Source organism: Vigna angularis, chromosome 11, assembly GCF_016808095.1.
Source record: "Vigna angularis cultivar LongXiaoDou No.4 chromosome 11, ASM1680809v1, whole genome shotgun sequence".
Taxonomy (NCBI): Eukaryota; Viridiplantae; Streptophyta; class Magnoliopsida; order Fabales; family Fabaceae; genus Vigna; species Vigna angularis.
Genome location: NC_068980.1, coordinates 13,373,059 through 13,397,879, shown reverse-complemented (window position 1 = coordinate 13,397,879; position 24,821 = coordinate 13,373,059). Strand labels below are relative to the sequence as shown.

Here is a 24,821-nt window from a genome sequence, read left to right as displayed (position 1 = left end):
CAACTATAATCGAGGAAGCTTGGTATGGATTTAAGCCTGTTGTACAACATTTTGAGAGTTTTTGGATCAATGTGATACATTCCAGATGAGAATAGAAAACAATTGGATGATTAGAGTGAAGCTCTTATACTGGTTGGATATCATCAACTAGTGCTTATAAGTTTTATGATATAGTGAAACAACAAGTTGTAATCAACATAGGCATTATTGTGGATGAGGCAACATCATGAAATTGGGAGAGTGAATTAAAGATTCACATTTCATGTATTCTGGAAGATAAAGCTGAAATTCTAAGGAACAATGTTGATAGATGCCTAATGTCACAAGATATAAGAGAATGAGATTTCCTTCTTCTAGACTTGCATATATACTATGAAGTATATAATGATAATAAAATTTGTTACGGTGGTGAGATGGTCCATTTTACATTTATGGTTGACATTGAAGCATTGAATTGGAAGCAAGCTCTTAATATTAAAGAGAGGAAGGATGCAATTATTGAGGAGCTTGAAGCAATTAAGAAAAATAGAATATGAGAGTTGGTGGATCTACCATATGATAAATATCCTACTGATTGATGTGAAATGGATGTTTAAGGTCAAGTTCAAACCAGATGGCTATATTGCTAAGCACAAGGTTAAGCTTGTAGTAGAGGGATTTCTTATAAAGTTGGGGATTGATTTCACATATATATGCTCCAATTGTAAGGATGGACTCAACTAAGCTGATAATTGCAGTGGCCAGTTCCAGAAGCTAGAATTTGTCATTTTAATATTAAATAAGCTTTCCTCAATTGATCCTTTAAAAGAAAAATTATACGTTTTTGCAGCCACCAGGTTTTGTAATAAAAGGAAAAAAGATCAAGTGTGTAGACTAAAGAAAGCTTTGTATGACCTTAAACAAGCCCTTAGAATTTGGAATAAGTTTATTGATGATTTCCTATTAAAGCAACAAGATTTTATAAAATGCACAATGAAATTTAAAGTATATGTGAAAACAACTCAACATAAAAATTTGCTTTAGGTACGTTTATATGTATATGGTTCAATTGTAATTGGGAATGTGATACAGAAGTTTAAGGAGATGAAATCAGAAGATTTCTAAAATAAAATACAGAAATAACAATGAAATTTTAAATCTGTTAAAACAAAATTGATATAAAAAATATAGTTTACATCCATATTTTAACATATAGAAATCACATTTGTCAGAGCCCATTTAAAACGCACTCAGGATTCGTTTTAGTGGAGTTCACGTGTCAAGAGGAGGGCTCGACACTCAGATGGAGGACGGCAAGTGTTGGCAGATGAGCGGACGCTCGTTTTGGACGTTGGAAGGAAAACTTGATTTTCAGAAATTCACGTCACACTCTCTGCATGCACCCTTCTTCCCCAGATTCTGAAAATCTCATTTTCTCCTCCTTCTCTCTAAATCTCCTTCATCTTCTCTCTAAGAAATCTTCATTGTTTCTTCTCCGATCTCTGTTCAGACACCGTAGAAGCACTTCCGGCGTCAAGAGCTTCCAGATAAACCGTTTGGTTTGTGAAGCTGAGTTGGTAAGTCCTTCTCTTCACCCTGTCGTTCATTTTCCTAGACATGCAAACCCAGTTCTGGTTTCATGTGTTGATCACCATTCTCCAAATGAGTGGTTCTGAGAGTGTTTTGGTTTTACTTGGTTTAGTTGGAAAATTGTCGAGCGTTGAGGGTAGAAGAACTGGTAGTGGTGAAGCGGTACTCTGTCTGAGTGAACGTTCGGTCACGCTAGAGGTAAGGGAAGCTTATTAATTTAATTTGTATGTTACTTGTATTGCATGAACGTTCGTTGAATTGACTGAATTAATATGATATATGATGGTTGCTATGTTTGGATTGTATGAAGTATGGAAATTAACTATGATAGGAATGTATGAAATTATGAAGATATATGTTGAGAAATGAGTTGAATATAAATAATTCTAGTATGAAATTTCCCCTATGAAAGTGTACGTTCGTCACTGAATGGTCCTTGACCGTTTGGTTTTTCTAGTGACCTTGGTTGTAATCGGATTCTTTCATTTGGGAAGAATCCTAGTTGAGGACGAGCGTCTTCGTTTCGAAATATTGTGCATGAGCGTTCGGCCAAGCATAGTTGTGTCTTGGTATTCGGTTATAAACTTAAGTATATATATATGTATTTGTATATTTTTGTTTGTTCTTAAACACTACTCCAAATGGTATCTTATTATATTTATCAAGCCTTCTACTATAAGTTTAGTAGTGCTCGGTCTTACACCAAGCGCTCGTACTAAGTAGTGCTCGGTCTTACACCAAGTGCTCGTACTGAGTAGTGTTCGGTCTTACACCAAGTGCTCATTCTCTTTTCTTTTTTATAATCTATCTTGATGAAAATAGCGTTCGTCCAACTTCAACAGATTTCTCTCTCTACCGTGCTCGGTCATTGACTGGCATTCGGATTTCTTGATGTAAATTCAAATAAGCTAAGTATTTATAAGCGTACGGTTTCATCATGTGAATTATTCTAAGTATTATTCTTTGAAGTGTCTGTATTCATTGGTTTCGGCCTAGAGTCTTAGCACTTGGCATGGTCTTTGCGGTGTTCGGTTTGAGCTCTCAAGAGTCAGCTCATTTAATTGGCTCACTTTGTAAGTAACGTTCGTTCTAGTCGTTCTTGTGATATATGATTGTACTCGGTTTCTTTCTCAACCCGATAGTAACCCTCTCGGTCTTAATCTGTTTTGGAACTAGAGACCTCTTTGTCTCGCTCCAAGTGTTCGTTCTCGTTCTGAGTTAGGATTGAACGTTCGGTATTTGGTGTCCTTAATAATCTTTGTATGAAGGTGAAATTGAGATGATTGATAATGAAAGATGAAGAGTATATGATATGGATGAAATGTTTTGGATTATGGACGAGCGTTTTGGGGAGGAATGACTCATGGATGTATATTGGAATTGGTAAAGTATGAATGTGGGCATGCTAAGCTGGCGGTTCATCCTGATGTTCCGTGATTACTCGTCCTCATGTAGAGGAGGGTAAGTCATGTGTGGGAACGGCAGGAGGTCCTAGTCCTTATGGTTAATTTGGACAGATAGGACTAACCTCGGGTGGCAGCTGTTAAGGGTATCCCAGTTACTACATCACCCGGGTGCACGAACGTCGTAGCTACACAGATTTCATACAGTCCGGACAGTTAGTCTAGTATTAGGCTTTGCATGAACGAATGATGAATTATCTTGTTTGATTGATTGTGTGAAATATATGTTTATACATGAATTAAATTACATAAGCTTACCCTATTTCCTGTCTTGTCATGTATTCTCGTTCGTTCGTCCTTGTCATTGCGATGATCACCCTGTGGGTGGGAGCAGAAGGAGAAGAGTTGTTGGATGAAGCATTGGAAGAGACGGACGTGAAGGTCGAACCTTATGACGCTCGGTCAGTTGTTGGCCTACTCTTTTGTAGGAGCGTTCGGTCATACGTTTACTTTATCTTTTGATTTGACCGTTCAGCATAGGAAGAGTTATAAGTCATTCGTCCTATATTTGTAGCCATTTGTAAAATTTTAACTCCCTGCTATTTTGTAAGGTCGTTTGGCCTTAACCGTACGACTTATTTTTTTTTTTTTTGTAAGAACTCAGCTGTAATATTATTATATGTGATCATTCTATTATATGGTTTTAGATTGTATTTTTGGGATGTTACACCATTTATTAAACAAAACTGATTTAATTAATGTTAGGTAAAAACGAAGAAAGTTAATTTTTATTATATTCTACATCAGTTATTTTATCAACCCACGTAATATCTCATTTGATTATTTAAATATTTAGTGATTTTCTTCTCACTTACTATTTTGGTTAATTGTAAAAATCGACGTAGTATCGTTTCTTCGTTTTAAAAAAAAAAGTTGAATCCTCACGGTTGTTGTCCTAATCTTTTCGCATTTTCTTTTCTTATTTTTGTGCAAATCTCCCCCGCCACACTTTGTTCTGGTCGAGCACCGTCTCCACGCTGCTTCATCGGTCCACATCCTCCTTTGCTCCTCATTTATACTGTAGCCCAGCCTCTGCACCTCATTTCTGGTTCAAAACTCCATCCTCCACATCATGCCGCTGAAGCCCCTCGCTGTTCTGCTGAAGACTCGCATTGTTGAAAACCCCACTGGCACCGCGATTTTGCAGTAGGATTGCCTCTCGTCCTCAGTGATTCTCAACTTTATCATTTTTACTCCATCTTTAATTTTCATCCAGTTTATAAATAACTATAAAATAAAAGTAATATTAAACAATTAATTTATTGATTTGTGTTTGATTGGTGAATTATAAATTGAAATTTGATTAATATGAACTTTTGAACATTTATAATGGTTAGAATAATCAAAATGAGGTACTAGAAGTGAGTAAATTGTGGTTTCATTAAGTTCAAATAGGTGTTGTAGTCTTGTTAGAATAGTTGATTTGAGTATATTTTAGTTTGATGAGCATTTTGAAGTTTTAGCATATTGAGTTGCTTTTGCTATCTTATTTGATAATTAAGTTAAGTTGTAATTTAAGCATTAAGTTGTTGTTTAAGCATTTAAGTTATCACTTAAACAACATTTAAGTGGTAGTTTCGAGCTGGATTCAAAGAAATATCTCTTGTGATTATATAAATACTTAAACAATAACTTCTTTTTTTTCAAATTAGAAGTCGAAGAGTAAAAGAGGTAATACCAATCCTTCATTTTCCGAAAATTTATCTCTCAAGTGACAACTAATTGTTTAAGCAATGAAGTTGGTTTGGTTTTAGTAAGTTTTTATTTATTTATTTTCACGAGTGATAGATGTGTGTATCACTTAAGTGTTGCTATAATACTTGAGTGACTCAAAATAACCAAAGATAGTTCAAATACTAAGGAATGTGAAATTAAACTTATTTTATTTGAGTTTATCTTCTGAACGAGTTGACTTGTTCAACAAAGAATTATTTTATCTTTAAATCATATTTTAACTAAATTTAAAAAGGTGTAATTATAGCTTATAATATTTCATATAAAGTTGATTATTCATTAAAACAAAATGTTTGGATGAGTTGATGTGTTATACTTGTAAGTAATATATATTGTATGTAATTCTTAGGCTAAAATACTTTTTTTTTCTCATTTTTTGTTGAAATTATTTAATGTGATCACTTTATTATCATTTTTTTTCAATTAAGTCTTAATTTTCATTAAAATGATTCAAGTAAGTTCTTTCTATTTGTATCGATGAGTTAAAAACATATTACATTTAAAGTTGTAGTTTTTGTGTTTTATTTTTTATTTCTTAATTTTTTTTAAAGTTTTTTTATCCGTGTTGAATAATTATCGTGATATTGTCAGTATCACATGATAACGACAATGTTATGTGTTAGTACTGACAATGTTACATGTTAGTGTCAACACTAAATATCGTTTTATATTCAATTTAGTTTCTATATTTATCTTTTCATTCAATTAAATTTTTTTAATGGAGCAGTTTTGTCTCTCTTATATTACCAATAAAAATAAATAAATTACAAAAGTTTTTTCTATTATTATAAATATTATTCAATTTATAAAATTGATAAAAATAATTTCACTACGTAACATTGAATAAAACACTTTTACTATAAAATAATAGAAGATTAAAAAAATAATACAAATATTATTAAAAGGTAATACAAATATTAGTGAAATTTGTAGTTTATATAACTAAGACTAAAATAACGAAAAATATTTTATATTTATTAATATATACAAATAATATTATATATTTATTAAAGAAACATTAAATAGAAATAAATTTAATAAATATATAATAACATCATTGTTAAATATAATTACATATAATGTACAAGATATAACATAATGGAAAAAAAAATCTAATGTAAAACAATAGAAAATTAGAAAAAACTTCTAAAATAAATAAATTACATATAATTAATGTACAAGATATAACAGAATGAAAAAAAAATCCAATGTAAAATAATAAAAATTAGAAAAAACTTTTAAAATAAATAAATAGTAGTTCAATTTTATGACCAAGTCAAAAATATTATATCAGAATAACATTTTGACAAAACAAAATTGATCCAATTTAGGAGAGATATCAATATTTTATTTTAAAAACAATTGAATTGAATAAAAAAATAAATATAAATCCTTAATTGAATATAACATGTGATAAATTAACAGTGTCATATGGCATGGCAGATATTTCACATGTGAAAAAAAAACATAAGAAAACAAAAAGTAAAATAAAATACTATGAATGGTCATGTGACGTGTTTTTAATGTTGTTTATATAAATTTAGAGGAAATTATCTAACTGAATCTTAAAAAAAAATTGAAACTTAATTGAAACAAAGAAAAATAAATCATAATGAATAATTTCAACAAAAATTAGGATAAAAAGAGTATTTTAGCCTAATTCTTAATAAAGTTAAATATGTTTTTTTTTCTATAAACTTTGATGTAAAATTAGAATCCATCGTATTCTTAACTTTGATACAATTTGGTCTTTAAACCTTAAAAAAATGAATATATACAGTCTTTATAGTCTAATCGCTTGAGTTGTTTACCTTATTTAGAATTGTTGCTCCTTCCACCACCACCATTTCTCCCTCTACCTCTCCAACATTTTGTAAAAAAAATTTAATTACAAAAATAACCCTTTTTACTTTAAATCCTATTTATTTACTTTAAACTCAAACCCTATCTTTCTACCCTTTTTCACTTTTCACTCGATCCCACCTCCCAACTCTCTTTCTCTCTCTTTTCAGATTCCCAACCCCCCAACTCCACCACATCCGTTCTTCTCATCTCCCGTCTCTTCTTTCTCTCCTCATATTCGTTTACGTACCCACCTCCAACTCTCCAAGTTTCATTTTCCTGTTTCGGGGGTGTGGCGATGCGCGGTGTGGCAGTGGCGCGGTGCGGCAGTGCGTTCGAGCATGGGATGGAAATCCTGATAGATCAGTGATGAGTGCATATTTATGCCCACATTTATGCTTTAAAATTAAATTTTTGATGAAATTCATGTGCTTGAATGATTGATTTAAAGAAGATTTGTGATGATTGGAATTTTTGGGTTTGGGAATAAAAAGAGACTTAAAAAGTGATTTTTAGTTGCATAAATTATTCTTGGATGTTCTAATATTTATTTGTGCAGCTGAAATTGAAACTTTATTGGTCCAAATTGCAAATTAAGGCCAAAATAAGATTTTATTTGAAATCCTAATTGGGTGAGAAAGAGGGTTGCCACGTGGCAAGTTCTCATTAGTCGCGTCCTTCCTTAGTCAAAGCTGGTAAAAGTTGGTCAAACAGGGGTTTTGGTGCAATTTTGGAGAATTCTGAAGGGGCTAAAGTGCAAATAGAGGAAATTTCAGGGTATTTGTGCAAATTTGGAAAGTCAGAAAAGCTAAAAGATAAAATTCAGTTGTTGAATTAATTTAATTTGGGAATATCAACAGAAAATATCTTCCAAATAATGTTATAATTATCTAAATCTTTTAGTTATTTGGAAGATATAAGATAAAAGATTTTGTCAACTGAATACTCAAAGTCCAAGCCCAATCAAGCCCTATATAAAGAGACCCAGGGATTTCACTTAATTCATTCATTCTCTTATACTTCTCTCTCTCTTATTTCATCTTGTATTCAACTCCATTCATGGAGAGCTAAGCATCTAGGACTATTCTGTTGTAATTCCATTATGGATTCTGAGGTTAAATTGAGTTAATGCAATTGTTTACTTTGGTTATTGATTTAAGTTGTTCTCTCTATGTCTTTCATCTCTCTATCTTGATAAAAGCAAATATTTTTGCATCATAATGTGTTTGAATCTACATGCATACTGATTATATGAGTTTTAGGGTTTCTATGTGACATCCCCAAAATATACGACATGCATATATAATGAAGACGTCATTCAGTTATAATATTGGAAAATAGTTAGAGGCATAAAACAGACTATATCAGATACAGTCATCCAAAATAAGATCAGATTTGGTCTCTTAAATATAAAGGACCACTGGAAAATTTTCACCAAGATAGTTCTACTAATCGAGATACTAAACATACTAAGCTGCAGCATCACCGTCTTCCAGCGCTTGCTCCACAGACACCTCTTCTTCATCTGCTCACATCCAATTGGATGATCATTGCAAAAGAAAACACATACCACAAGCACACAAACAAGCAAGGGTGAGCTAGTTTTTCAAACAAGCATACTATATTAGAGCAAACAATTCATCAAATAAATACTTTAAGCCAAGCAAGTTAAATCATACCAAGAACATGTTATAAACTAGACTTGACTCGTCCGGACTTTAGAATGATAGTCGAGTTATGGCGGGTCCTGCACTCGTGGTGACTTATGAAACTTGGGTTCCCCACCCTGCCACACTCACGAGGTTAGCCTGTTCCGGGCCTTGAGGCATACTGGAAGCCCCCAAGACTAAGACCTCCTGCTACTCCTCACCACATGGATTAATCCCTCTACTTGAGTATGATTAGCCATTGGAGTTTCAAAATGACCCCCAAGACTGAGCTCCTACTTTCATTCTAAAACACTAAGGATCTCACCAAGAGATCCTACACAAATGGAACTTGATTTACAACTTCGATCATACTTTCATCACTTTGTAATCATATACTTTCTGCCATAATCAACATATACACAATCTCAACAAGAGAATTCACTATGGATCAACACATGAGGCACCACCATGTAACCCCCCTTTGAGGTCCATGGAATTAGGTCCATCAAACATACTTTGAAAATCACATACTTTCACTTTTACATTGCATACAAACATAGATATAATACTAATTGTACTTCAAAAGACCACAAACAACTTAATAAGTCATCAAAAATCACATGAAACCATTCCATGTACATTAACAGACAATAATAGTCCAAGAAGACACAATAAACAACACAAAACCCCTTAAACTCATACTTAGACCAGGAAAATAACTTTCAAACTGTCACCAACAGTTCCGGAAAGGCCCAAAACCCCTAAAACGACCTAAAGAACGTCCAAAAATGATATCCGGAGCCCTGAAAACCACCCAAAACTGTCCTGGATGATTTTCCGACCACAATAATCGATTATCATATGTGATAATCGATTATTTGCGAGAGCTTTGAAGAGGATACAACTCTCTGACTAGAATAATCGATTATCAAGTGAGATAATCGATTATTCTTATCAATTTTTGGTAGCAACGTGATTTTTCTGGTTTTGGTGCATCTTAGACATATCCAATTGAACAATTTAAAATCTGTAACACTAATATTGATATGAAACATGTTTATAGATGAAAGTAAAGTATTGCATTAGTCATTTGGATAGGAATTAGATGTACTAAACCAACTCAATTTCTACTCCAAAACATCACACTCAATAACTAGAGGACCCCAAACCCAATTCTAACACTTTGTACCTATCCTGACCAATTTGGTGACTCAAACAAGTCACAATCCACTTGCTAAGACTGCCTCAATAGCCTAATTGGTCATCGGAGAAGAACCCAATGTCTGAACGCATCAAACTCACCTTCGACGCCAGCACATATGACTAGTCACAACTAATTGGACCAGGCCAGGACTGCTCTATGATCAGGGATGTGCCAACTCAGGTTTTTAAGGTTCCTCTATCCTACCAACAACGTACTCTCATAAAATCCTGCAAACGGTACTATGTGTCCTAGACTCCAATTACCTAAAGGTTATACATCACTTTAATTCTCACGAAACCCTTTTCTTCCTTTTTTTATATTTCTCAAACAAAAGTTCTTACAGTACCCGTACTGATATGTTAAATATGCAGAAAACTCCATTCCTTTTATCTTCACTAAACCCATCTATATTTCAGCAATCAATTCCATCATAACAACTTACCACCAATACATTTTTACATGCACAATTTTCCATCATCATAACACAAGCCAATTTATACTCAACAGGTACATAACAATTTAAATCAACACACCAATTCAGGATTCAACATGCATATATCTCATAAATTAATTTCAACCAAAAATAACTAGCTCCCCTTACCTCAAAGTTGAACTACCAAGCTCACAGGAACACTCCTTTATGGTGTCTCACACCACGAAAATTCCACCACACCCTATAAACCACCCAAGTGGTGACATCAACAACTCTTAGAGCTTGATTTGATAGAGAGTATGAAAAGGAAACTTCACTGGTGACATGCAACCAGTAACGTTGCATGCCCTAGGCTCAAAGACAGCGAATGAAAAAGGGAAAAATGACTTACCGGTCGGAACAGAGAAAACGTTCGGTAGAAATGAAGCTCTCTATGCCGCGAACGCTTGGGTAGCGCCTATCTCGAATTCTTACGGTTCAGAGAGTTGGAAATCTAGAGAGAAGGCAGAGAAAGCTTTAGGGCACAAGAGTTTAGAGAGAGAAAAGAGCTCAGGAAAGTTAGAAATCTGAGGAACCCTTCCTAAGGTCTAGTTAGCCTTAGAGTGATGGGCCTATTTAACCCCATGTAAGGCCCAATGGCCTAATAATTTATCAGACCCTTACATTCTAGGTTTAAATTGAGAATCTACTTTGATTTAATTTAGGAACTTTCATATGATTAAATGGTTTTTACTATCAATTGAGAATGTAATTTGATTAATTAATAATAATTTCAACTATAATCAATTGAGAATTTACTTTGATTGATTAGCTTTTAATTTGGTTAGGAGATTTAAGAATAGACATGATTAAACACAATAGAATTTGATTGAGACTGTACTTTGGTTGAATTTATTGTGAATAATCTAGAAAGGTTTTGCATTTGATTGAGAATTTACTTTGGTTAAGTGCATGATCACCCTCAAATTAATTAAGAATGTACTTTAATTAATTTGAAACTTAACAATAATCAATTGAACAATTATCCGTGAATAACCGATGACGAATCTACCTTGGAAAAGTAGTGGAATTAGCCTATTTCATCTAATTGTTTTTAAGTTTCTTATTTGTAAGCATTCTCCAAACATTACTTTTATCCATAAGCATTGCATAGCATTCGTAAGAGTCAGATATTCAAAAGCAATTCCGTGTTCGTTGGGAGACGACTCAGGGTTACTTTAGCCCTATCTACCTTCTTGGATACTACTTGGCAATACTGAAGTTGCCTTGAAAAGTAGTATTAATTTGATAGCTTCAACGACAGCCTATCAAATTTGGCGCCGCTGCCGGGGAATACGGTTAGTATTTTAAATATTTTGATTCTTATTTTGATTTTTCTTTTATTTTTTATTTTTTTAGTTTTTTATTTATTTTTGTCTTTATATTTTTTATTTAACGCACATAAATTTAATTTAATTTGAGTTATTTTGTAGTCTTTAGTCATTCTTGGTTTAGCAAAAAAAAAATCTTTGTTTTGTTTTTTTATTAAGAATTTCTCTTGAGAAATACTTGAGGCTAGTTTGAATACACTCTGGTTAGGAAAGACTTGGTACTTAAGTAGTCCATTGTGACGCACCTCTCTTTCCTGGGAGTGGACCAACAAGTCTCTCTTATCTCTTATTTGAAATCTTTATCTAAAGCAAGAACAAAAGAAAAAGAGAAGTAACAGAGGAACAACTTCCAGCAGATTGCGTAGTGCATGACCAGAGCTAACCTGGGAGAATTTTATCAAATTAACCCGGAAGTTGAAAGGAATTTGCGTAACCTGCGGAGAAGATTGAAATTTGGGTGTTCTACTGAGGGAACACTTCCTACATCTGAAGTCATTCCACCTTCATTATCTCCAATCACAAACATACCATCCAATCCTTTACCTGATCCTAACCCAAACAATATGGCACAAAGAACCATCAGACAATTAGCCACCTCCCACAATACAGCTATCCGAAGTAACATTGAATATCCTAATGAGGAGTGGGAGTTGAGACCTGACCTGTTAAATGCCTTACCAAAGTTCAATGGGTTATCAAGGGAGAATCCACACAAGCACTTGAGACAATTTCACATGTTGTGTGAAAACTTTAGATCTCCCAGGATCACAATAGAGAGCCTTAAAATGAGAGCTTTTCCTTTTACTCTTCAAGGCGCAGCTCAAGATTGGTGGTATTATCTCTCTGCACGGATTACAAATTTGGAAACTATTAAAAGACTCTTTCTTGAGAAGTATTTTCCTGCATCCAGATTATCAGCTATCCGCAGAGAAATTCAAGATATAAGACAGAGAGATAGAGATAATCTTAGTGAATATTGGGAAAGACTCAAGAAACTATGTTCTTCATGCCCTGAACTCCAAATGGAAGATTTTATTCTAAGCTTTTATGAAGGCTTAAGTCTTATTGATAGGTCATGGACAGATGCTGCAAGCGGAGGATCTTTCTTAGACAGGTCACCAGAAGATGGTATAGATCTAATAGAAAGGAAGGCAGTAGACAATCAACAGTATGGAACAAGAGAAAATTCAGTGACTTTGTTGAAGGGAATGGATGAAATTGAAAATGGTGCAGTTGATGGGAAAAAGATAGATGAAAGATTAAATAAGCTAGAAAGCAAACTCGATCAGATTGCAAGCTTGTTTAAAACCTCAACTCCACAAATTGCTAAGAAGTGTGGAATTTGCATTTCAACTGACCATTATACTGATGAATGTCCTAGCTTGGTGGAAACCACTGTGGAAAATTCATCTCAAGTTTTTGCTGCAAACATGATTGGAGGAAATAGACCATACCAAAATTATCATGACTCAACCTCCAATAGGTATAAGCAAAACAGACAACCTTATGTTCCACCTCAACAAAGGCAACAACCTCAACCTGAAATTTCACTACAAGATTTCATGAAAACAATACTTGAGCAAAATTCAGAAATCAAGAAATCAATTGTAGAGTTGACTCAGAGGGTGGAAAAGTTAGAGACTAAGGAGTCAAATAAATTACCTGCACAAACAGTGATCAACCCGCAAAATGTAAGTGCTATTACTTTGAGAACGGGTAAGTAGGTAGAAGGCCCTGAAGGAGTCCAAGACGATGAAGATAAGGAGAAAGAAGAAGCGCAAATTGATGACAATGGAGGATCACGTGAACCATCACCTGAGACTACCACTAATAAATCTAGGTTAGTATCCTCTAACTCTTCTTCTAAAAATTCTTCTTCATTTATTCTCCACCTCCTCCATATCCAAATCGGTTGAAGCCGAGAAATAAAAAAATGGAGGAATTAGGCCAAGAGATTTTAAATATTTTCAAGAAGGTGGAGATTAATATTCCTTTGTTAGATGCTGTTAGGCAAATTCTTAAATACGCCAAGTTTTTGAAAGAAATTTGCACAAATAGAAGGCGTTTTAGGGATAATGAGGTTGTGAATTTGGGAAGAAATGTGTCAAGCTTGATTCAGAATCATATTGAAATACCGCGAAAATGGAAGGATCCAGGTATGTTTTCTGTTCCTTGTGTTATTGGAAATTCAAAGTTTGACAATGCCATGCTAGATTTAAGGGCTTCCATAAATGTAATGCCTTTATCAGTGTTTACTTCTCTATCTCTGGGACCTCTTAAGACTACTGGTGTGGTCATTCAACTGGCCAACCGTAGCACAGTTAATCCTGCAGGTGTGCTTGAGGATGTCCTTGTACGAGTAGACAAATTAATTTTTCCTGCAGATTTCTATATCTTGGACATGAAGGATGATGAAGGAATCAGTCCAACAACTATTATCTTGGGAAGACCCTTCATGATGACAGCACGAACCAAGATAGATGTGCATGCAGGATCATTGACAATGGAGATAGGAGACGAGAAGGTGCGGTTCAACGTGTTGGAAGCTGGGAAGCACCCGATTAAAGATCATTCTTTGTTTTGTATTGACTTATCAAGTGATGTTGTAAACAATTTTTCTTTTTCAAATATGTCGTACTTAATTTTGGACGAAAAAGGAAACTGTAAAGCAAGTGATATTGAGGACGCGGTATTAATAGATGATACCTCTGTGGCGTCTGAGTGTGATGTTGAGGTGGCTGAAATTACCTTAGGTAGTAAAATTTTGCCATCTGTGGTACATTCACCCATTTTGGAGTTAAAACCTTTACCATCCCATTTCAAATATGCTTATCTTGAGAGGGATGAGAAACTCCCTGTTATAATATCTGCATTGCTTACTGATGAGCAGGAAAAACAGTTATTACAAGTTATCAAAGACCATAAGAAAGCAATACGTTGGACTTTAGCAGATATTCCTGGTATTAGCCCTTCTTTTTGCATGCATAGAATACTTTTGGAGGAGGATGCTAAACTAGTGAGACAACCTCAAGGAAGATTGAATCCTCAATTGATGGGGGTTGTAAAGAAAAAGGACACCAAGTTGCTACAAACAGGTCTTATATATTCAAATTCTTACAGCACTTGGGTGGACCTTATACATGTGGTTCCCAAGAAATATGGAATCACAATGGTCAAGAACGAGAAGGACAAGTTGACTCCTATTCAAGACAGAAGTAGGTCACATAATGTAGTAGTTGATCATCTTAGTAGGATTGAAAAAGGAAAAGATAACATTCCTATCCAGGATGACTTTTCCAAAGAAGTCCTACTAGCATTCCTTCCACCATGAAGGAGGTAAGTTCCCTCGTACTTTTTCTTTGCATTTTATATATAAGGCATACATTGAGGACAATGCATAGTTTAAGTGTGCGGGTGTAGGGAAACAATTAATTTTGTTCCCTATTTTGTTTGTTTTGAATAAATATTTGCATTGGATTCGAGAGTTTGAATCAGTAACTGGAATGATCATGAATTCAAGAGAAAAAAAAATGAGTCATGTTGATATGAGTGGATTGCTTTTATGATTTGCTGATTGAGTTGACTTGAGAATTTCCTGATTAAATCTTTTGAGAAAGAAATTTGAAACCATGTGAGTTTTGGGCTTAATGTTAAGGATGGACCACCATGTGCCATACCTATTTTTCTTGTGTGATTTGCCCATGTTTCGTTGATACTGTAATAGTTAGCTTGATTCTATGTTGTGCATCTGAGATGAATATGCATGATTTGATATGATTGAGGCATTTCTTGTTTTAGCTACTTGGCCAAATAAACTTGTCCTAACATTAATCCATTGGAACCCTCTTTGAACCTTAAGCCTATTTTTCTTGTTTCCAGTCATTGTCAAATGAGAAAAGAAGAAAAATCATATGTTCTTTACCTTAGGAAAGAAGAAGGAGTAATGGATTCTGTTAGAAGTAAAGTGAGGAATAAGTGTGTGGGTGAGTACCTCACCCACAAAATAAAAAAAAAGCAAAAAGGAAGATGAAAAGTTGGAGTTTTAACAAGAAAAAAAAAAGAAAAGAAGAAGAAAGAAAAAAAAATCTTCCTTAAAAGAGAAAGAAATAGATTTGTTTTTGAAATCAAGTATCATTACTCTTTCTATATCAATTTCAAAAACTCAGAAATTCCAAGAAAATTCCCTACCTTTGCCTTGGCCTCAATAAAACCTTAAAAAACCCTCATGATCAATAATTGCATGTTTTCTGAAGTATGTGAATAGAATCTTGCTAAATATCAAGGGTGTCTACTTTCATGGGTATTTTGAGTGTAAACACAAGCCAAAAACACAACCCATGATTAAACACAATAGAATTTGATTGAGAATGTACTTTGGTTGAATTTATTGTGAATAATCTAGAAATGTTTTGCATTTGATTGAGAATTTACTATGGTTAAGTGCATGATCGCCCTCAAATTAATTAAGAATGTACTTTAATTAATTTGAAACTTAAACAATAATCAATTGAACAATTATCCGTGAATAACCGATGACGAATCTACCTTGGAAAAGCAGTGGAATTAGCCTATTTCATCGTAACTGTTTTTAAGTTTCTTATTTGTTCTTTAAACATTCTCCAAACATTACTTTTATCCATAAGCATTGCATAGCATTCGTAAGAGTCAGATATTCAAAAGCAATTCCGTGTTCGTTGGGAGACGACTCAGGGTTACTTTAGCCCTATCTACCTTCTTGAATACTACTTGGCAATACTGAAGTTGCCTTGAAAAGTAGTATTAATTTGATAGCTTCAACGACAGCCTATCAATCAGTTTGGGCAGTTGCATCTTCCATAGCAATTGAAGTTCCTTGAACATTAGCATATGATCCCAAATCTTGAAACGTGCTATTAATATAGGCAGTCTCATTTTCCCTGGCATCTGGTTCATGTACCACTCGATGGAACTGTTTAGAGCCATTGTTGATGCTAAACAAACCTGAAAAAAGCTTTGGTGCTGGAACTGAACTAGCCAAATTAAAGGACGTGCTTAGTGGATTAACCTAGAGCATTGCAGATGAACTAAAACCCAAAGAACTCATTGGCAATAGAGGATCAGATGCAATAGGCAAAATTTCCATTCCCCACCGGTCCACACTAAAGGGGTACAGAGGTAGGCCTTCTAACGAGTTTTCAATTAATTATTTTCAATTAAAAACGGATATCGACATCCGTTTTCCCTTAAACGGATATTGACATCCGCTTACATATGCTCACATGTTTAAAGATGATACATTTATTTTTTTAGGGTTTATTATGCACCACGACAAATCTCTACATCTTCACCCTGCACCTTCAAGCACCACCACACTACCACCACACCGATCTTTGCACGACTGATCAATTGCTTTCACTACCACTTGCAATCTCTTACTAAGCACTAAAATTCCCCCATACTCTCACACCACAATTCTATCACAATTAAAGAACGAGAGGAAGAAGAGCACAATAGAACAATGAGGGACGAACGATAAAGAGGAAGAAGAGTTGCCGCTTCATACATGGAGAGAGGTTAAAAAATATTAATCTTAAAAATTTACTAAGGGTAAAATAAGAATGGGAAAATAAAGGGAGGGGTAAAACAGGAATGGGGTGGTGGAGGGAGCAAGTGGTGGTGGTGGAAGGAGCAACACTCCCGTCAAAATGGGTAACCCGGCTCAACCCACCACGGGTTAGTCACTTAGTGAGTCAACCAAATCCGGCTCATATATTAACAAGCTGAAAAAATTTGAACCTGGCTCGATCCACCACGGGTTGGTGGATTAAACAGGCTGATTCACTCATTTATTTATAAGTTTTTCTTAAAATAAAAAAAATTGCAATTTTTTTAATTCAAATTTAAATAAATTTCACACTAAAATGAGGTTAAACTCCAAAAACAATTAAAAAAAATATATCATACAATCCAAACTTAATCCAAAATCATGTACAAAAGCCAAACAAATAAGTTTTTAATATTGATAATTTCTGTATCACTTGTCCATTTATAATATTAGAGTCTTGAATATATAAATCTAAAATATTTTTCTGTCTTGAAACATCTGCTTCCTTATCACCATCTACAATATAATAAAAAAATTCTAACTCTATAGAAAACAAAATAATAAATAATTTAATTAAATTAGGTGGGTTGGTGAGTCAACCCGGCTCACCACGGGTTCAACCCGGATGAGCCAGGTTTTAAGTGAGCCGGGTTGAAAACTAGCTCGCATAAAAAATTACATTTTTTTCAAACCCAACCTGGCTCAAACCCGTGGTGGGCCGGGTTGGCTCGCAGGTTACAACCCATTTTGACAGAACTACACTATTTGACACATTTCAACTTAAATACTAGCTTAGAATATTGTTTTAACATGTGAAAAAATTTAACATTGTTGGATTAAAATTATTATATCCATTTATTTTTAGATATTAAAGACAAAAAAATGTATTAAAATTTTGAATATAAATAAATCTTAACTTCAAGTTTAAATTTAGGAACAACAAAATATTTAATTCATTTCAAGTTAAATGTCTAAGATTATATGTGAAGCATAAACATCTATGATAGGGATAACAACGGGTCGGGTCGGACACGGATAGTGCCTACCCACTACTTGATCCATATAAAAAAATTGTACCCGCTACCTACTTCGCTACCTGTTGGATACCCACATAAAAAAAACTTGCAAATTTTTTTCAACCCACATATATCCGTTGAATACTCGCAAATATTTTTAAAAAATTATTTTAGGTTTTTTAAAAAAATATTTTAGCTTTCCAGAATGCATTCACTAGTGTAGAAAATACCTTTAATGTCACCCTTTAGACGTGTAACCCTCGAATATCCAACGTAAAAAATGACCGGTGTCATTTTTCGTAAATAAAAGAACTATTTAGATGTCGGTTATGGCGGGGCCCGACGTCTAAATACTTATATGCGTCAGCTCCCTCGAATAGACGCCAAAACTAAACGAAAAAGTTAAAAAATAATAATTTTTTTCTATTTAGACGTCTGTTATGGGGGGAACCGACTTCTAAAGTCATTTAGACGTCTGTTATATGGGGGAACCGACGTCTAAATACACAACCCAGAAATTTAAAAAGTCACTTTTTGACTCCATTTAGACGTCTGATCCCGTCACTCCGACGTCTAAAGTCATTTAGACGTCTGTTATGAGGGGAACCTGTTAACACTTCGGCAAGTGTACCGAATCGTATCAAGTAATAATAATTGGTAAGACCAAGTATCGTTTCCCTAGAGACTCACGGCCTAAACATTCATATGGTTTCTTGATTAATTAGGACTTGTAAACGAAATCATTGTGTTTGTATTACGGAAAATAAATATGCATGCAAGTTTGATCAATTGGATTTTGAAAGATGCAAAGGTGATTGATATAAAACAATGAATGATTATGTTGTTGGGGTTTCCAACTTATCCTATCCACTCTCATGTATTTATGAATTCATCTTCTTCATTAATGTTAATGTCACTTTCTAATTTACCTTAAACCCAATGTCTCGGTGAAGAAAGCATACTCCTAATTACTAGTTCACAATGTCTTGTCTCTCTAAAAATTAATCATGCATTACATTCGCACAGAAGCTTAAAGGCAACCAGCGCTCCTATTCCTATGTCTAGGTAATATTGCTTTTGGAAGAATTTCCCCAGTTCTAGATTTTCTCATATGTGTCCATAGTGACAAAATAAATAATCATGCAATTGAATGAGTTAAACAAAGCATGCATAGAGTAAAGAGGAAAAACCCTAACAATTAATGAAGTAAGACATTTTATAATAAGAATCAATTCAATACATGAGAGTTTCAAAGGATTACATCGTTTCCCCAACAACAATGGAGGTTTAGTTCACCATAGACATGGTGAAACTAGATGAAAATAATGAAAAGAATGAAAGATAGAACCCTAAAACTTGAAGATCGAAGCTTCCGCATCTAAAATCTGCCTCCAAGGGGTGAAAGGAGTGTATTTTCGCCTCTTTTTGTCCAAAAATCTGAACCCTAGAACGTCCAAAACCTTAAATAGTTCATTAAAAATACAGAAAAATAGCCCAAGCCCACGTCACCAGTGCTCAGCGGTAGTTGCAACACTCTTTTGACCCTCAACGGTGGCGCCCAAGCGTGAAACAGTGCTCTCAGAACTAAGTTGGCGCTCAGCGGTGGCGCCCAGGCGTGAAACAATGGTTGCACTTCCAGACTCGCGCTCAGTTGTGGCGCCCAGGCGTGAAACAATGGTTCTTCTATATGTGCCACTTTTCCAGCCTTTCATGACTCCAGCTCCTTGCTACTTCAACTTCTTCATCCAATTCATCTTAATTCTTGTAAAAACAAGGAAAAATAAGCATAAAACCCATCCAACTCTCTTATTCTCACAACGTAATAAAAAACATGATTTCAAGCTAGTTTCTAAGTCATAAAGGGTGTTTTTAATATCTAAATTAAGTATAAAAATAACGGTTTTTCAACCGTTATCAAAACCGACGTCTAAATACGCAGCCCAAGAATTTAAAAAATCACTTTTTGACTCCATTTAGACGTCTGTTATGGGGGTAACCGACTTCTAAAGCCCTTTAGACGTTTGTTATGGGGGAACCGACTTCTAAATGTCGGCATTAAAACACCGCGAACGCGAGACAACCGTTACGCGCACTCATTGTTCATCATCTTTGTCGCATTTTTTCTCTACGGGTTATGTTTTTCAAGTTTGTTTTCTCACTTTTGCACTGTTTTAAATTAATTTTACTCCGATTACATCACTCTTTGATGCATTATCTTTCATTTGAATCGATTAAAATGTGTTTTCGTTGGGTTTTTGTGCAGTTACTCTCGTGTCCTTGGGCAGCGACTTCTTGCGCTTTGCACTCCTCCTTCAAATCCTATTCCAACACTAGCAAAAAACTCTTCCAACCACTAGTAATGAAAATGAAGATGCAAAGTCATTATTAGTGAACCCATTTGAAAAATCATTGTAGTTATGGCCATTGTCTATTTCCTACCAATAATATTTGAAGTTCTTCCACCACCTAAACTTCCAGGTAAAGAAATAACGCTCAATATACCACCATTATCTCTTGATTCTTTGCAACTTGCAGAAATATGAAATTGTTGTTTGATTTGACTTTAGAAATTCCTGTTTGGTTGTGTTTGGTGTATAAAGTTTGAAATGTAGGAAGAAGAAAACGTTTGAGGGGTGGAAAGGTTTACAAATATACCTTTGCCAAGGACACATCTAAGCCTTGAGTCGCCACCACCAAGAGCTCGAACGCAAACAATGTGTTGCCACATCCTTGCCGAAGATCTTATGGTTGGTGCACTTGCCACGAAGGTTGTCGTTGTCCATGGATAGATCGTCTCGACAAGCAAGCGACAGGAATGGCAGTGGCCTCGTCTCCACCGATGAGCTCATAAATAACAGATCTGGAAAAGAAACTAAGAATGAAGAAAGTAGGAAAAGGGAAAAGTGGTAACTGAAAGAGAACAATATCGTTTTTGACCGACAGACAATGTCTCAAATCTAAGGAGACTCATTTATCAACAACAACATAAACCTCAAAGTCCTAGATTTGGCAAAAAAATGAAAGCGAATGAGCCAACAACAAAAAGGAAAAAATAAAAAATAAAACCTCCAACAACTTAAACCTAATGAAGGATAAATACATAATTTTATTTTCTTAACCAATAACGGATACCTACATATACAGATAATATGGTATCTGAACCTGACCCATTAATAAACGAATATTAAATTACCTGTTACCCACAACCTGGAGATATCTATTACCCACAAATATCAATTACACGTAACATGACCCGTAACAGATTTTATTCGTAGTTGGATTATTTTTCCATCCATAATCTATGGTTATATATGAAGTTTATTTATTAGTGTCTACCACATAAATATCTTAGTCTCATAGTGTTTAAATTATGATGATTAAGACTTCATAATTTTATTACAGAACACATGTCTTTATTGAATGTATTAAATTTATTTCGATCCTTAATTTTCTAATCCACTTATAATCATTCTAACTTTTACGTGATTTTATTCATTAACCATATAAATTAATATCCTTTAAGTGTAATTATGAATTTATATTCAAAAGTGTTAAATAATGCAAAAAAACATCAAATATATCATTAATTAGTTTTAATGTCAATTACTTTAGAGGTAATTATCAATTAATTGATAATTTTATATAGGAAATGTTGTTCCATGCCTTTTAACACGTGAATATTTTTCACTTGAAAAGAAAAATTACAAATATACTTTTATTGTATGATCGAAGTTGACCAAATAATATAAAATAAACCCCACTTAAGAAGTCAAAGTAATATATATATATATATATATATATATATATATATATATATATATATATATTTAAATTACTAGAAATTATATTAAACAGCATAAAATAACTGAAATAATTCTAGATTAATGAATGTTGATATTTCAAAAATTATTTAATTTTAGATATAATTGAGAAAAGTTGACGGTGTGTCCAAAACAAAACTAGCTGCAAGATGTAAACCAATGGGAGTGTCTTAGTGTCGATTCAGTTTCATCTCATCCACACAATAATAGTACCAATATCTTCCACAAAAAAAAGTAGAAATAGTATTGGGAATTGTAACATAGTTCAACGTAACACTCTTTTGATTCCACAATTCTTCTTCTGGACCTGCGATTCTCGCAATCATGGCCACCTTGCAACTCCAATCCCTAACCCTCACTCGCTCCTCCACACTCCCTTCCCTCACCTCTCCACCGATTCCCGTCACCGCCCGCCTCAACTCCGCTGCGCTGCCGCGCTACTCTGGCCTCCGGCTCCGAGCCACCGTTGGAACCGTTTTTTCGACTCGCGCCGCCTCGAGAACCGCTCCTCGCGGCGGACGCATCGCTTGTGAGGCACAGGATACCGCCATCGAAGGTTACGTTTCGATTTCGTTGCGAAGATTTGTTATTTAGGTTCTGTGCGAGTTTTGTGATGTCGTTTTGATTTGTTAGATGTTTTATGAAATTTCCTTTGCGCTATGCGGATGTGGAATTTTAGAATGATTGAATTATTCCAAAGATTATGCTAATTATTTAGCCTTTGAGCATTTTGGTGAGTGAAGCTAAAAAAAGTAGAACAGTTTTTTTTTTTTTCATTTGATATCCTTTTCTTTTGTATTCTGTTTTTTCTTTGACGCCTAATATGATGTAGATCTGGACTTCCAGTGCTTTGGTTGTTTCTTACAACTGTGCATAGTTTGAAACGTTTCTTACATAATTATCTGTTTTGTGGTGAGAAAAATGGAATAGCTGGAATTGTTTGAAGAGTTTTTCCTTGTATATACATGTACCTGTGTTTTATAACCTAACTATATCTCTATTGGCAACAGGACTAATTTTACGGTGTTAGCGTATCATGCCTGTAGTCATAAGTTTAGTGAACAACTGGAACAGAAACTACATCATCATTTAAAGTCACTCTCGCAGGCCTTTTCATTTTCTTCTGTAATGTTTCGCATCGACCCATTACATGTAATGTAAGGTTAAATATTTGCATGAACGTATTATTATAATCAATTCCTTCCCTCTCGGTGAAGTCTCTAGCAACCAATCTTGCCTTGAATATTTTCTAATTTGTTTCTAGATTTTTTTTTTGTTTGAGAATGCATTTACAACTGACCATCCTAGAGCCAACAAGTTTATGAACCAAATTTTAGGTATTGTTCAAACGAGGGGATTCATCTCATCCTTCATGGCATCTAACTTGAGTTTTCTCCTTACATGCTAGAGTAGGCAATAATACACTTAAGGGTTCATCCTGTAACACGTCACTAGCAACTACTAAGGAGAATGCAGTAAGATCTGCATATTCATACCTTTTTCAAAGCTTTGATTGTTCTCCTTGTTCTAAGACTGACAATACTATAATTATCATTAGCGTGTTTGTCTTCATCGTGTCCGACCCTTCTTCTACAAGTTCATCTAATTCATCCTTCTGTAGAAAGTCAGACGCCATGCCAATCTCTGCCGCAACATTTTCCTTTTTACTATCATGATTAATCCAAGACTCACATCCTGAAACTTTTGACTTATAAGTCATTTTAAAATTTATGTCTATACACATTCTCTATATCATAAACATGCATTTAACTACACATGCTTCTAGGTTTGCTTGCCTTATATGAGCATATGCAACAAAGCCAAATATTCTCAGATTATCAAGGTTGGGAGAATGCTTTTGATTAAATTTCCTCAATACGTAATAGTAACAACTTAAGCCCTTGGGAACTCCAATTGGGTTCTCCACCGGGCACTTCCAGCTTTTGAAGTTTTCAAATGTTTCATCTTTAGTTTTATTAGGGTAGACCCACATTGCTATGTTGTTTGGACCTAGTAGACCATCTGGGTATGAATTATTGTAGGACCTAATAGTACTTTGAAGGTTTACTTTTTGGTAGTGTTGAAACAAGACTCCTCTCCGAAGAAAAAAAAAATTGCAATCTTTTTTCTTTGCCATACAACCTAAAAATATTTTTAAATTTTTAGTAGTATTTTTTTCCATTTTGCCTGTTTGTGCTTCATTTGGCTGGTATGGGCATGTTTTACATTTTAGCATCATCACTTGTCATTTTACTCTATGAGAAGCACGTGGATCTTAATTATCTACTGCCTTACATTTCCGGAGTATTGTTGCATGAATACTTGCTAAAGTGAAACACTTTGTATCATTGAATATTGCAGTGACTTCTATTACTGATGCAAATTGGCAATCACTTGTGCTTGAATCCGAGACTCCCGTACTGGTTGAATTCTGGGCCCCATGGTGCGGTCCCTGCCGAATGATCCACCCGATAATCGATGAACTGGCCAAGGAATATGTTGGTAAGCTGAAGTGTTACAAACTCAATACTGATGAGAGCCCTTCAACTGCCAGCCGTTATGGGATTCGAAGCATTCCCACTGTCATTATCTTTAAGAATGGTGAGAAGAAAGATACAGTTATTGGAGCTGTGCCCAAGACAACATTGACCTCAAGCATAGAAAAATTCCTGTGAGCAAATGAAAGTAAAGCTATTTTTCTCGTTAGCTTCCTCTCATCTAAGCCAAATATCAGGTTGGGATTATTTGTTTCTTAAATAACCATTTATGGTCCTGTATAGTTATGGATGCAAACCATATTTTCTGATTTCTTTAGATAATCATAATTAACAATGTGTTGCGTAAATTTGCCATCTATTATATCTCAAATTAAATCTATTTTGCATCTTGGCTCCTGTTCTCTCCAGTTCTTAACCGTTCACATAATTGGCTGAAGATTGTGTGGGCACGTGGGGGTTACGAAACAAATTCTCATTAAAATGAGATAAATGTAGTTGAAAAGAAAAATCTTATCAAAATGAGTAATTGAAGATTAGTTAATGAATATTTCATGTCTATATCATAATTTAAAAATGTCCTGTGATAATGCTCACGCAAATTCCTTTAAGGATCTGTCTGTCAATATGATTGACTTGAC

At 34.5% G+C, this 24,821-nt stretch overlaps 1 protein-coding gene across 1 annotated transcript; it reads left to right on the top strand.

Moving 5' to 3' along the window:
- Positions 1-21,813: 21,813 nt before the first annotated feature.
- On the top strand, positions 21,814-24,562 carry LOC108332285 (uncharacterized). The gene is made up of 2 exons (XM_017567454.2): positions 21,814-22,241; positions 24,047-24,562. Exons 1-2 carry the CDS (start codon positions 22,010-22,012, stop codon positions 24,358-24,360), a joined length of 546 nt encoding a protein of 181 aa, XP_017422943.1. The 5' UTR covers positions 21,814-22,009; the 3' UTR covers positions 24,361-24,562.
- The last annotated feature ends 259 nt before the right edge of the window (positions 24,563-24,821 follow it).